This window comes from Crinia signifera, chromosome 2, assembly GCF_055691185.1.
Source record: "Crinia signifera chromosome 2, ASM5569118v1, whole genome shotgun sequence".
Classification (NCBI taxonomy): domain Eukaryota; kingdom Metazoa; phylum Chordata; class Amphibia; order Anura; family Myobatrachidae; genus Crinia; species Crinia signifera.
Window position 1 is genome coordinate 31,298,866 of NC_139218.1, and position 15,039 is coordinate 31,313,904.

Below are 15,039 nucleotides of genomic sequence, written 5' to 3' on the forward strand. Positions count from 1 at the left end.
GTGAATTGTGTTCAAGTTGATATGTAAATTGCAGTATAAAAATCAAACCATCTAACATTTGTGGGGTACATACAAAAGCAGCCAGTATGCTTTTATTTACTCCCGTTGCAAAATAATTTGTTCCAGACACAAAGGGCCTTATTCTAGTTCACTCTTTCTGACAAAATCCTTCTTAGATGGACAAAACCATGTGCACTGCAGGTGGGGCAGATGTAAGAATTAGATTTGGGTGGGGTTTTACTTCAAAGTGAGATCCATATTGCAGTGTAAAAATAAAGCAGCCAGTATTTACCGTGCACAGAAACAAATTAACTCACCCAAATCTAATTCTCTCTGCACATTTTACAGCTGCCCCCCCCCCCCCCCCTGCAGTGCACATGGTTTTGTCCATCTAAGAAGAATTTTGTCAGAAAGAGTGAACTAGAATAAGGCCCAAAGTTACTGTACTTGTGTTTTTGTGCTTTACTTACAAATATGAAAGAGGCCCTTTTACACAACGCAAAATAAAATACAGGTGCTGATAGCAAAGTGCTGCTTTGAGGCACTTGTCCAGCACTGTATTAAAGTTAAAAGCGACATTGATTTGAAATAGTCTGTCTCAGCCATTAGTCTGGCATTTTACCAATGAACATAATCTCAATTCATCACTGGTGAATTTTTATGGCATTAGTGTTAATAATTATGGGGGTTATTCTAGTCCATTCTTTCTGACAAAATCCTTCTTAGATGGACAAAACCATGGCCCTTATTCTGATCGGTGCGGCCGGAGCCGCATATGCGGCTCCGACCGCACCAGACGAATCCCCGCCTTCCATACGGATCGCCACGGCCGTCCGTACGCGGCCATGTGGCGATCCGCATGATTGTGGACGGGGATACGCCTCCTCCATGGTGGGAGCAGCCCCTGCATTCGATGGTCGCCGAACATCGAATGCAGGGCCGCACGCTCCACCAGGTCCCGCAACACAAGACCACACGGACACTTGTCCGTGTGAAATCTTGTATGGGGGCGGGCAGCTGACATCCGGCGATGTCAGATGCCCGCCCTGTACCCACGCGTCATAGCCTCATTAGCATGCGTACGCCCCGCGTTTGCATGGGAACGCCCATGAAACGCGGGGCGTATGCATATGCAAATGAGGCTTCGTAGCCCCTCACGCCCCTATCCACCCCCTTTGCGGCGGACAAAATACGTGTACGGCGATTTCGGCTGCACATGCGCAGAGTGGCCTCTGCACATGCGCAGACCGAAAACATCGGCGGAACGGCCGCAAGCGGCCGTTACCGCTTCAACCAGAATAAGGGCCCATGTGCACTGCGGGTGGGGCAGATGTAACTTGTGCAGAGAGAATTAGATTTGGGTGGGGTTTTTCTTCAAAGTGAGATCTATATTGAAGTGTAAAATCATGCAGTCAGTATTTTCCCTGCACAGAAACAAAATAACTCACCCAAATCTAATTCTCTCTGCACATGTTACATCTGCCCCCCTGCAGTGCACATGGTTTTGTCCATCTAAGAAGGATTTTGTCAGAAAGAATGAACTAGAATAAACCCCAGGCGTATAGTAGTAAAGGGGAGGATAATTAAACTTAATGCTCTTCCAAAGGGTATGAAAAAAAAATAACCACTACTTATTTCTAAAGGAGGTGGATTAAGGTTTGGGCTAAAACAAATATCATGAAAATGTTGATTATTTACTGAATAACACTTGGGTTATGGGCCCCATACATCAGCAATCACAATTAATGGATTTCCAGATCCAGGGATTTCTTGGCCAGATCAATGGATTCTACAATCTATTTGACTTGCCCACACATTACAGATTTATTTCAGTGATCGGTAGATTTTTCCATCTAAAGATTGCATCTTCATACAGTATCTGGAAATTGCCCTATCGATTGTCATTTCAGCTGTTCATAATGTAAATAGATGAAGAAGACGAATTGGGAATGCCCACACATATAAAAAAGATCCGCAGATAATACCAGATTATTAAACATGTTTAAAAATCTGATTAAGCAATCGATTGGCGATCCCTATTAATTTTTGATTGGGATCGCCAAAAGGGGGAGACCACACATCTAAAATTAATTGTGGCAATCATCCCCAGATCTCAGGATTGTAACAATTAATTGCTGATGTATGGGGCCCATTACAACCTGAAATTGTCAAGCACTTCTAAATTCTACTTTATAATATATTTATCAAAATTGGAGAGTGATAAAATTGTGAGAGACAAAGTCCCAACAAGGGATGCTGATCCTGGGGCACTTTTCCAATCCCGGGAATTGGGATTTAAAAATGCTCAATCCTGAGATTACTGGGATTGGCATCCCTAAAAGGCCTGTCTAAAAAGTATTGTTTAACTATAAACAATGGAGTCCGGAATTTGGGCCGACATGCATTAGAGCAATATGGACAAAATGTCGACACAAGTAAAAGTCTGACCTGGCAATGGTCAACTCTTGATTGGGAACGGTAAAGTGGTAGGAAGCATGACAAGCGAAGGGGTACATTAAATGAAGGTACGCATGCTCAAATGTACAAATTGACACCCAAAAAGTAAAAAAAACTCATGTCAACCTTTTTATGTAATGACCATTTCTGCACCAGTATTTTATATGTCCATTTTTTTTGCCATGCCATGTGCCTGTCGACCTATTGGTGTCCACTTAAATACTGTTAACCCTATAATCCGCACCTACTGTATAAACAACTTCCCAAATACATAGATGTTGTACAATGTTTTGCTGTAATGTTGTAATTTTGTTGTTTTTACATTTATATAAAATACGAACAAAAGGGGGCAATTCAGACCTGCTCGATGGGCACGGCGATAGAAAAACCTGATGACACACCCCTGCATCCTCAGGGAGGGTGGCAGACGTCACATGACGTCAATACCTTCCCCGAAGCTGGTGGAAAGCGGCCATCTGAAAAGTAAATGTAGACCATGCTTGCCTACTTTTGAAAACGGGTTTCAGGGAGATTATAGTTAGTAGTAGCATTTTGCACAGTGCCCCATTGAGGGGGCGTGTCATGCTCCACCCTAAGGGTGTGTCTAGTTCCATATATGGAGAGATTGTGAACGTGGCACCTAGAAGCGGTGGATGTGCACTGCTACATCTGAGAGGAATCTTTTATAATGACTTATAACCAAATGTAGATGAGCCCCAAAGCAGTTAGTAAGAGATAATATACTTGGTAAAGTGCTGGGAAATGGTGCTGATGATTCAATGTAAATTTATCTGTCTCTCATTACTTTTTTCCCCAAAAATATAACAGTGTAATGTGGGTTAGGTGAAATGAGGGAGATTGCTAGACTAATGAGGGAGAGAGGGAGATTGCTGCTATTTCAGGAAGTCTCCTGCAGAATGCAGGAGGGGAGGTAACTATTATGTAACAGTGTAATGTGAGCTAGGTGACATGAGGGAGATTGCTAGACTAATAAGGGAGAGAGGGAGATTGCTGCTATTTCACGGAGTCTCCTGCAGAGTGCAGGAGGGTCGGCAGCTATGGTGTAGACTTACTTTTCAGACTGAAGGCTGCAAAAATCATTTAATGGTGAGCGATTATCGAATGTTTTCTCCTAGGCAGTAAATATATACGCAGCTGAGCGATCACATCTGAATCATCCCTTAAAAGATTTATTGTTATGTTATTACAATTGTGCCACTAAATCCCTTTAAAAATATCCCTGCCCTTTGCTGTGCTCTCTGTATTGAAGCTGTGGCACATATAGATCCTGTGGGGTACTCGCTCACAGCAATGTACTGTGAAAGGTGTTTTTTTTTAAATATCTAAAACCTCTGGTTAAAGTTTCTATTCTCAGCGCGGCATCAAAGGCTGGAATATTTGTCAGACATAACACACACCATCACGAAATCAGAGATGCCTTTTGCAATTGACAACAAAAGCTAGTAACACAGCAACCAAATGAATTATGTATATCACATTTACACTGAGATAGCGAAGAATCATGTAAAGATGCTGGTTCAGATTGCTGGTATTTGCTAGGTTCTAACCATAAAATGTAATTTCAGTGATGAACGGAGCAGTTTATTTACAGTTTCTTATATAACGCAGCAGATTCCGTCACACTACAACTGTAGACATTGATAGAACAAACTGGGTAACAACAGACAGACTTGGAGGTAGGAGGGCCCTGCTGCAAGCTTATGCTGTGTACACACTTGTACAATCTGCATGAGATCCAGATGAGATTTTGACTATGTAGTCAAAATCTCATCTGGATCTCATGCAGATTGTGTTTTATCCCTTGCGATCCAGATGCAATCTCGATGCGCGCTCCCATATCGCAGCCAGAAAGTCTTGGCTGCATAGACTATATAGTGCAGATCTGCACTATATAGTCTAAATTGGATGCAGATAGTCTAAATTGTAGATCTCATGCAGATTGTACAAGTGTGTACACAGCACTCCAATCTATAGGGATATAGGAGGGAAACACAAGGACAGGCACCAGTAATAGAATAGCAGTCCCACCAAGTTACAAGTCCAGAAGGGAAGCTATATAATACATAAGTGCCTCAGAGGGTTATGTGTGTAGAACTTAAATATGATAGGCTTGCTTGAAGAGGTGAGTATTCAGGGAACGCTTGAAAGTTTGGAGGCTAGAGGAGAGTCTTACTGTGCATGGAAGGGCATTCCATAGGATGGGAGCAGCGCATGGAAAGTCCTGTAATAGTGAATGGGATCAAGTGATCCGTGCAGAAGAGAGATGCAGATCTTGCGCAGAGCAGAGTGGTCAAAATAGGAGATAGCAGTCGCACTGCCCCCCCCCCCCCCCCCCCACACACACACATAGCATAGCATAGCTTATCACCAGACTGGCCTGGTGCTACATCCCATCTCTCTTCTGTACATGCTTGTTGAGCATTGAAATCCCAGAAACTTTGCTGGGCGCATACAGTAGGTGCCGATTCTTTGGATGCTCAAGGGCACGAGCACCCACAGGAATTAATGAGCAGTGAAAAAAAAATGCAGCAGTGAAACCTGTGATAATAATGCTATCATGAGATGTAATCACAAGGCTCACTGCAAATCCTGCCTCCTGCACAGCTTTCTTTGGCCATATGCACGGTAGTTACGGTTGATAGATCTACAGGGTGAAAGTTAATAGAAGAGAATCAGAAAGTGAGAGATTTGGTCAGAAATCTCCAGGTTTTTTTAAAGCGGCAATCATTTACACTGCAAAATCAAACTGGAGATTTCTTACCAAATCTCTCACTTTCTGAATCTCTCATCCTATTAAATCTCACCCTATGTGTCCATATAGAGAGGCAATAGACACACAAGAAAGAGATAGTGCCGGTCGCCCTGGAGGGTGTACTAAAATCTGTATCACATAATGAGACCCCTATTTATAGGTATTTCCTATAGTGATAGTATATTTTAGTCACTTAGTATTTTTCAAGAGGGGATGCTACTATCGGACACAAAATAGAGACAATTTTTTTAAAAAGAGAAAGAGTGTCACTGCGTAGTGCACAAGAAAAGAATAGACATAAAGGGTGACATTCTATGGGTTGAGATAATTAGACTTTTGCGATTTTTTTTCGCAAAAACGTCCGAAATCGCATTTTTTTCCATTTTCGCATATTTAATGAGCTGCGAAAATGTGAAAAAAGTGCGATTTTGGCCAACAAGTTGGACACACTGGAAATGCGATGGCTGCTTTTCACAGCACATCGCATCCAGATGTTTTCACATGAAAAAGTATACAAATCTCTGTAGTAAACATCTCTGCGCCTCTTCAGTCCGAGAGCGGGTACCAGCCGGGAGCAGCGCGTCTGCCGGAGAGGATGCTGATGTCGTCGCCGGGGACCAGGTGAGTAGGATTTCCTTCCTCAGGAACCCCTTTTGGACTTCTTCGGATCCTGGACCCCGGAGACATCAGCCCTGGAGCCCAGGACCCCGGACCAGCCCCGGAACCAGGACCAAGGCCCCGGAACCGGACTCTTCTGTCCAGGAGCCCCGGACCCAGGATCCAGGGACCGACCTACGGGCTCAAGGTAGGTAAGTATCAGTGTGTGTGTTATGTGTGTATTAAACTTTTATTTTTCAGGGTGTCAGTGTGTTTTATTTAACTATTTTTTGTACTGTAGAACTACAAGTGCCAGCGGGCCCTTTAATGCCCCGCATGCTGGGACTTGTGGTTCTCCAAGTCCCAGCATGCGGGGTAGGCTTGCTGGGACTCATAGTTCTACAGTAGAAAACAATAGTTTTTCTTCTATTTTTTACACTATCCATCAGCCCGATGCCCACCGCCCAGTGGCATCGGGGACAGCCCCGGACTTTCAGCATGGGCTGGTAAGTCCTGAAAGGGGGGGGACCCCTTCATTGGGGGGGTCCCCACTTCCCCAGGACCCATGCCCATGCTGACCAGCCAGGGGGATAATGCTTTGGCCGCGGGACCTTATATAATAAGTGTCCCCCGGCTGTGGCATTACCCTGCTGGCTGGTTGGGTCTGGTGCTGGTTCTTGAAATACGGGGGACCCCTAGTCATTTTGTCCCCCGTATTTTGGGAACCAGCGCCGGACCTTGAGCCTGGTGCTGGTTTCATTAAATCAAGGGGACCCCTATTTGTCGCGGACCCTGATTTTATGTCACCAGCACCGGCTCAATGAGCCTGGGGCTGATTATGCTCTGGCGGGGGACCCCGCGCTGTTTTTTTTTTATTTTAATTTGCGATTTCCTGCAAACGTGCGATTTTCAGACATGAAAATCGCACATTTTCAGGACTAAAGACATCGCACCAACTCGCACCTATTCGCACTATTTGGGCCGTTTTTCGCATCTCATTAAATATGCGAAAAACGGGCCAATCTTGCGATTTTAAAAAGGGCGAAGTGGTGCGATAAAAAAAATGCGCATTTATCACAAACCATAGAATGTCACCCAAAATGTAACTTTTATTTATTGTTAAAAGGTTTTGCGAAATATTGACATAAAAATACATGAAATGACATAAGACGGGAAAATTAAAAAGGATATTATATCCTCACACAGTGAGTTCCCCCTGTGCTAACCTCTCCAATGATTGTTTAAATTTCTATCTGGAGAGCATTACTTGTGATACAATATGTATCTACTTTAACCTTCTGCTGTATAATAAGGTAGTGAAATGTATGGCTTCATTCAGTGGTTACAGCGTTGGGCGGACATAATTCTTTAATACATGTTTTGCTACAAGGGACGGTACATATTACTTTGAGGTTCAATTTGTTGTGCAGAGGGTAAGTGCCTGCTGCGTATGATTTCACTCCCTCGAGCCGGTCAGGCGCAGTGTACGTACAGTGTTCCAACACTGAGTAACCAAACCGCTCAGAGGGGGTAACCATCAGTTGCGTTAGTCGCTGGTTGGCTGGAGAATGTCGGGGTGCGAGGATACGGCACCTCCGATACACCGTCCACCCTGGAGTTAGAGATCAGCTGTGGTTAGCGCCATACACACCGCTGTTCTAACTGTGCGGACCCAGTGTCGACTGGCGTCCGTGGTTAACGCTCAATTTTAAATAATACACAAATCAGAAATGCATTCAAGGGGGGAAGGGGGGCAGGGGGACACAGACACTGCGGGTGGAATGGTCTGCGTACGCTTTGCAAACGAGCTTCCCCTACACGCGATAATTGATTTGTTCCATGCAATGTAATCAATTATCGCATTGTGGATTAGGCCAATATTATCATTTTATGCACTGGTATATTAGCATCCGAGTTTAGCGCCAGTGGGGGATGCTGATCGAACTCTGAATTTTTTTTTTTTTAAAGGGGGCAATCATTTACAAAGCATGGCCGTTGAACTCAGAAGATATTACATCTGGCCCTATATATTTATTACATCTCAGATATCTAAGACAACAGTGTAAAAATAAAGATGGGCAGCATTTGTAGGCTACAATATACAGTATTGATTGTGCAATCAATAAACAGTTCATATTATAAAGTCCTCTGTCTGTTTGTTCGGGCTAATCTTGAAATTGCTAATTAGATTTGAGTTATAGAACGTTCCTCTCACATCTCTCTCTGCGTATACAGAGCAACATGGTATCTCTGCGTATACACATCTGCCTCACCTACAGTGCAACATGGTCTCTCTGCGTATACACATCTGCCTCACCTACAGTGCAACATGGTCTCTCTCTGCGTATACACATCTGCCTCACCTACAGTGCAACATGGTCTCTCTCTGCGTATACACATCTGCCTCACCTACAGTGCAACATGGTGTCTCTCTGCGTATACACATCTGCCTCACCTACAGTGCAACATGGTGTCTCTCTGCGTATACACATCTGCCTCACCTACAGTGCAACATGGTCTCTCTGCGTATACACATCTGCCTCACCTACAGTGCAACATGGTCTCTCTCTGCGTATACACATCTGCCTCACCTACAGTGCAACATGGTGTCTCTCTGCGTATACACATCTGCCTCACCTACAGTGCAACATGGTGTTTCTCTGCGTATAAATATCTGCCTCACCTACAGTGCAACATGGTCTCTCTCTGCATATACACATCTGCCTCACCTACAGTGCAACATGGTGTCTCTCTGCATATACAAATCTGCCTCACGTACAGTGCAACATGGTGTCTCCATAAAAATATTTGAAAGTCCAGGGTGACATCAGCCTACAAATGGGTGGATTTTCAGTGACATCAACATTGTTTCTACCTCAGGAACCCACACCCTTTGTAGCTAATTGGATTGATACCTTGGTATAAAAAGCTGAATTTGAATTTGGTAAACATAGACAATATTATCGTTGATTATCTATCGACCAATATACACAGTGCTGCACAGAGTACATACTGTAGATGTCATACGTATTAGTCTTGGTCCCATTGAAGTCTGCACTCCAAAATACTCCACAACCTGCAACGTAAGTCATTAAGGTTTAAAGAGCACGGGTCGCAACATTTTTAAAAGGACATGTCTGGAAGTGGACGCATCACTAAATTAACTGAGACATACAGTACTGTACTAATTAATCAGGTCTAATTGTATGGTCTTTCTGAATCAATAGCCAGTAATTGCAGGTCTGATATATTTTCCCCAGAGGTTCTTTAAAATAGTATTTAATCAATGGTAAAATAATATTGGCTATCTCTCTGGATGGGTCAGAGTCCTGGCAGTTGCCAATTTCCTGTGTGCAAGATGTCAGAAAGAAAATCCTATGTATCGGAGGCCTGGATCGCTGCATTGGTTCTAAAGCATGTTTGCAATGGTCACAAAGAACAGTATTATATTAGTTCTAGTGGAAAAAAGCAGGCATAGAAAAGACAATATTGGAATAAGGTGGACTGCTGTTGACATCAGCCCTTTCTAATAACCAGCACCGGATCTGCAGGATGGTTTCGGTGTGGCGGGGACCTGGAATGCCGGCGATCGAAAGACTGATAGTGGCAGCTCCAAGTGCAGAACCCTGACATTGAGTGGTAATTATTCCAACCCTCTCCCCCTACCCCGCTAAGCCTACATTCCTGCAGCCTAATGCGAAATACCCCCCAACCCACCCCTACAGCCTGACCCTAGCTTGGATGAAAGCCCTGAAGTCTGTAGCTAATTTTTGACAGATATACCATAGAAAAGAAAGTGGTCTGAAGGAAAAACAACTGTGGCACCCACATATCAGAGCAGTCCCGCTGCTAGGGAAGATAATTTAAAGTGGCAATTAGCTTGAAGGCAGAACCATTTTTTTTTCCTTTTAACTAATTGCCTCTCTAAATCTAATGACTATCTTACTGGAATTACACAAATCATGGGCTATTCCATTTGGCCCATAGTGTATTAGAGTGATTTCTCTCCAGAACTGAAAGTGTTGAAAAAGAAGAATAAGGATATAACAAAATTTAATGTTTTAAAATTTGTTTCAGTATCTCATTTTTATTTTCTAAATATTCTGTAAATCTGGACAATTACATGCTTAATATAAATAATGTAGGTATAAAACTTACCTGTAAGGTAAAACTTGGCATTGTGTAAACTCGTGTTAAATAAAAGTTTGAAGAAGGTTCGTTTATTTCTATGTATTTGGTATATACAACTGAAATATTACCAAAATATCCGTGTTTAAGCGATCACCAATATATCCTGATTGTTTTTAATTATTTTAGAGATGTGCAGGTCCCGATTTACTTGGATTTACCCGGAAGTCAAAATCTTATTGGCTATATGTTGTCACATGTTTTTGCTCCAAAACATGTGACAGCTGGATAGCCAATAAGATCCTGTTTTGACTTCCAGGTAAATCCGAGTAAATCCGGACCTGTACATCTCTAATTATTTTTACCTCTTCTTACATTTGCTGTTTATTATTACTATTTTTATATATTATGATATTTTTATTACAGGTCGGAAGGTTTGCTATGCAGATTACAAGCATCCATGCTACAAGATTGCTTATTTTCAAGACATAACAGCACGAGTAGCGTATCAGCAGGCGTACCAGGTCTGTGATGCGGAAGGCGGATATCTTTTAAGCATTGAAAGCGAAGCTGAGCAAAAACTTATTGAAAGAATGCTGCAAAATCTCACAAATTCAGGCTCCGGGAAATCTGATGGTGATTTTTGGATTGGGCTCTCAAGAAACTTAGAATCAACGGCTTCATCAGGAGCTTGTCCAGATCTCTACAAGTGGGCTGATGGCAGCACCTCCCAGTTCAAGTAATTATAAGTCACCCTAATCAAGTCTCAGTTTATTCGGCGCAAAGTAATAATTTGATTAAGTTTATTATAGGATGTTAATAAGATAGTAATATAATTGAACGCCTGGATACGCTCAGGATAGAAATATATTGGCATATTCAAAGATAATCCAAAACACACTTGTCTATTTTCAGCATAATTGAATGAAATGATGTCCTTAGTATTACAATGTATTACAATGAGTAACTGAACACTGATAGAGAAATTAAAAGACACTCAGAGACTGATTTTATACAGTTGATGATCATATAAATCGAAAAAAAATTCTGGTACTTGTGTAGTTTCACGGTGCCAGCATGGCGCCGTGCTACTTCCGGGTGTACGCTCGCCATGAAATATGTCCAAAAAAGTAACTTAACTCCATACCAACATGGATAGTTCATACCTCCACTATCCATGTTGGCATGGAGTTGATTTTAAATAGCATGGCGAGCGTAGCGAGCCACCGAGCCCGCAGCGTGGTACCAAGTACAAGTACCAAAATTTTTTTTTTGCCAACATGAGCCCATAGGCCGTATTTCTCCACTAGGGCATGGAAGGAGAATAGAATAGTGTCAAACATAGCGAGGCACCGTGCCCGAAGCATGGCGAGCTGGGACGCGGTGCACCGATACGGTGACCTATATGGTTAACTATGTCGTTATTCAGGACAAAAAAACATGAAAAAGTCCTAATGATTGTGTCAACCTTTTGACCTTGTTAACCTTAGGCACGTCGATTTTTTCTTTGTGTCGACCTAAGGCCTGTCTACCTTCAGTGGTCCTCCCAATGTAGGTCAACCTTAGTTTGGTCGACCCAGTGACCCATACCCATTACAGTGATCGATAATAACCTATCATTATAATTTCCTAATAAAATCTCTCCTGCCAGCGCAATACTGGCTGGAAGTATTAAAGATTTATTTTAGCAAGAAATATGAATTAACAAAAAATTATTTTAACATGTTTTAAATTTCAGACTTTGATCTTCAAATTCCATTGTGTTAAATGATTTCTGATTGGGTTGTTTGTCATAATATACGGCCATTTTGAACAATAAAATACTAATGATAACTTATTTAAATGTCCCTGATAGGAACTGGTATGCTGACGAACCATCATGTGGTAGTGAAGCCTGTGTAGTTATGTACCATCAGCCAACTGCCAATCCTGGAATAGGAGGACCGTACCTGTATCAGTGGAACGATGATCGCTGTAACATGAAGCACAATTTTATATGTAAATACCCCCCAGGTAGGTCAACTATCTTACACTATGTTTTCTAGAGATTTAAATATTGTCTTTATTACTTCTACCATTTCTATTATGCTGTAATCTCTCAAACATATCTATGTTCCAAAGGGTGAGATGTACTAAGCCATGAAAAGTGATAAAATGGAGAGTGATAAACCCCCAACCAATCAGCTCTTGCTTATTTTTCAAACCCAGCCTATGACATGGCAGTTAGCAGCTGATAGGCTGGTTGTTTATCACTCTCTATTTTATCATGTTTAAAGATTAGTACATCTAGCCCTTAGTGTATTATATACATACAGTTCTAAGCAGTTGTATGATGGCAAATTGGTGATATCATGAGCTATTAAATAGACAAGTTTTACCCCCAAACATCCTCCACATTAATTTAATAGTAATCACATTTTATAAATACACATATTTCTCCCCAGCCAGTTCTGATGTAGGTTAGCATTAGGGATGTGCACCGGCCACTTTTCAGGTTTTTGGTTCTGATTACCTTAGGTTTTGGGTTCTAATGGGTTTTGGCAAAACACCTCCTAAGTGTTTTGTGTTTGGATTTTTTGGGTTTTGGGTTCTGATTTTTTTGTTAAAAAAGCATAAAACAGCTTTTTTGCTCCTACGCTATATTAACCTCAATAACGTTCATCTCCACTCATTTCCAGTCTATTCTGAACACCTCACACCTCACAATATTGTTTTTAGAGCAAAAGGTTGCACCGAGGTAGCTGGATAACAATATTAAGCCACACAAGTGTGCGGCACAAACACGTGGCTCATGTAAGAGTGGCACTGCAGCGGTAGATACGGCAGTATTAGGCAGTGGGCCCCAGACCAGACAGGTAGATATGGCAGTACTAGGCACCAGACAGGTAGATATGGCAGTACTAGGCACCAGACAGTAGATATGACAGTATTAGGCAGTGGGCCCCAGACCAGAAAGGTAGATACGGCAGTACTAGGCACCAGACAGGTAGATACGGCAGTACTAGGCACCAGACAGTAGATACGACAGTATTAGGCAGTGGGCCCCAGACCAGACAGGTAGATACGGCAGTACTAGGCACCAGACAGGTAGATACGGCAGTACTAGGCACAAGACAGGTAGATACGTCAGCAATACTAGTATGTGCACCAGCAGAATTTATAATAATTAATTTTATTATTAGGTACTGCTTGGCAGTGGCACTCAGTGGCACACGTCAGTGCACCAGCAGCATGGAATTATTTTTTACAGTCCCACACAGCACAAGTAATATTTTTTAATTAAATTGGATATAGCAGCCTAGTATGTAGTTGTACTACTAGGTAGGTACACTTAGGCAGTAACACTGCCAGTGGCAACAGTGGACTGAGTAAATAATACTGGCAACCTCTATTCACAGTATTCAGTGCAGGCAGGCAGCACCAGTGGACTATATATAATTCAATTAATTATTAATAATATAGCAGCCTAGTAGGTAGAGAAAAAAAAAACTACTAGGTAGGTAGGCAGGCAGGCAGTAGCACTGCCAGTGGTCACCACAAAAGGTAGTTATTATATTACACACCACCAGTAGCTTTATGCAGTGCACCAGCAGAATTTATATAATAATTAATTTTATATTAGGTACTGCTTGGCAGTGGCACACGTCAGTGCACCAGCAGCATGGAATTATTTTTTACAGTCCCACACAGCACAAGTATTATTTTTTAATTAAATTAGATATAGCAGCCTAGTATGTACTAGGTAGGTACACTAGGTAGGCAGTAGCACTGCCAGTGGCAACAGTGGACTGAGTAACTAAATAATACTGGCAGATTCAGTGCAGGCAGCACCAGTGGACTAATATATATATATATATATAGAAATCCAATATATATATATATATATATATATAGAAATCCAGCTGGGGGGCGGCACTCAAAATAAAATAGACAAGGCAATCAAATAGTCATGAAGCAAAGTGTATTCGCGCCAAGCGCTTTCGGGGAGAATCCCCGTCCTCAGGGCATAGATACACGGGAGAGAAGCACATACAATACATACTCACCCCTCTATATACCCCTCTGCCGTCTTCAGACGTCTCACGCCGCCGGGCGCCGCCATCTCCATAGCCGGATGGAGATGGCGGCGCCCGGCGGCGTGAGACGTCTGAAGACGGCAGAGGGGTATATAGAGGGGTGAGTATGTATTGTATGTGCTTCTCTCCCGTGTATCTATGCCCTGAGGACGGGGATTCTCCCCGAAAGCGCTTGGCGCGAATACACTTTGCTTCATGACTATTTGATTGCCTTGTCTATTTTATTTTGAGTGCCGCCCCCCAGCTGGATTTCTGCATTATCAATTTGGGAAGGCACCTGCTTCACTAGTATACCGGAGTGCCAGCATATTGGATATGTATATATATATATATATATATATATATATATATATATATATATATATATATATATATATATATATATATATATATATATATATATATATATATATATATATATATATATATATAAAATTAATTATTAATATATAATATAATATTACAGGCACAGCACAGCACCAGAGGTAGGTCCCAGCACAGAGGAGACAGTAGTACTACAGGTACACAGTTAGACTGTTCTCCTAAGCAGAGAGGAGAACAGAGTACACAGCAGCACTGAGGGAGACAGCCCCAGCGAATAAAATAATTACAGCACAGCACACCAGAGGTAGACCGCACAGAGGAGACAGTAGTACTACAAGTACACAGTTAGACTACACAGCAGCACTGAGAGACAGCCCCAGCGATTGAAAAATATTGCGCTCAAGGTCAAGGTCAAGCTCAAGTTTAAGCCCCAGCAGCAGCACCAACACACCCTCTCCCAACCCACTACTAGACTGGAGTGAAGATGGCGGGCGCAGCAGCCGCTTTTAAAGCCTCGCGAAATCCGGCGCCGGGAGATGACGTTCTGACCAGGCGGACGGACCCGAGTCAGGCGGGAATCTCCGAGCGCTGCTCGGAATCGGGCTCGGAATGATGATGTCCGTGGGGGCTCGGATCTCTGGAATCCGAGTCTGCACATCTCTAGTTAGCATATTATATTGGTGT

General features: G+C 42.5%; 1 protein-coding gene across 2 annotated transcripts in view; it reads left to right on the forward strand.

Annotated features, from left to right (window-relative positions):
* The window catches only part of CHODL (chondrolectin), a 90,747-nt gene that overhangs the window by 54,300 nt on the left and 21,408 nt on the right, over nt 1–15,039 (forward strand). For both annotated transcript variants that reach the window (XM_083171877.1, XM_083171878.1), the window contains exons 2-3: nt 10,382–10,694; nt 11,811–11,968. In XM_083171877.1, the coding sequence (XP_083028003.1) occupies nt 10,382–10,694; nt 11,811–11,968 (471 nt within the window). The remainder of the gene's footprint in view (nt 1–10,381; nt 10,695–11,810; nt 11,969–15,039) is intronic.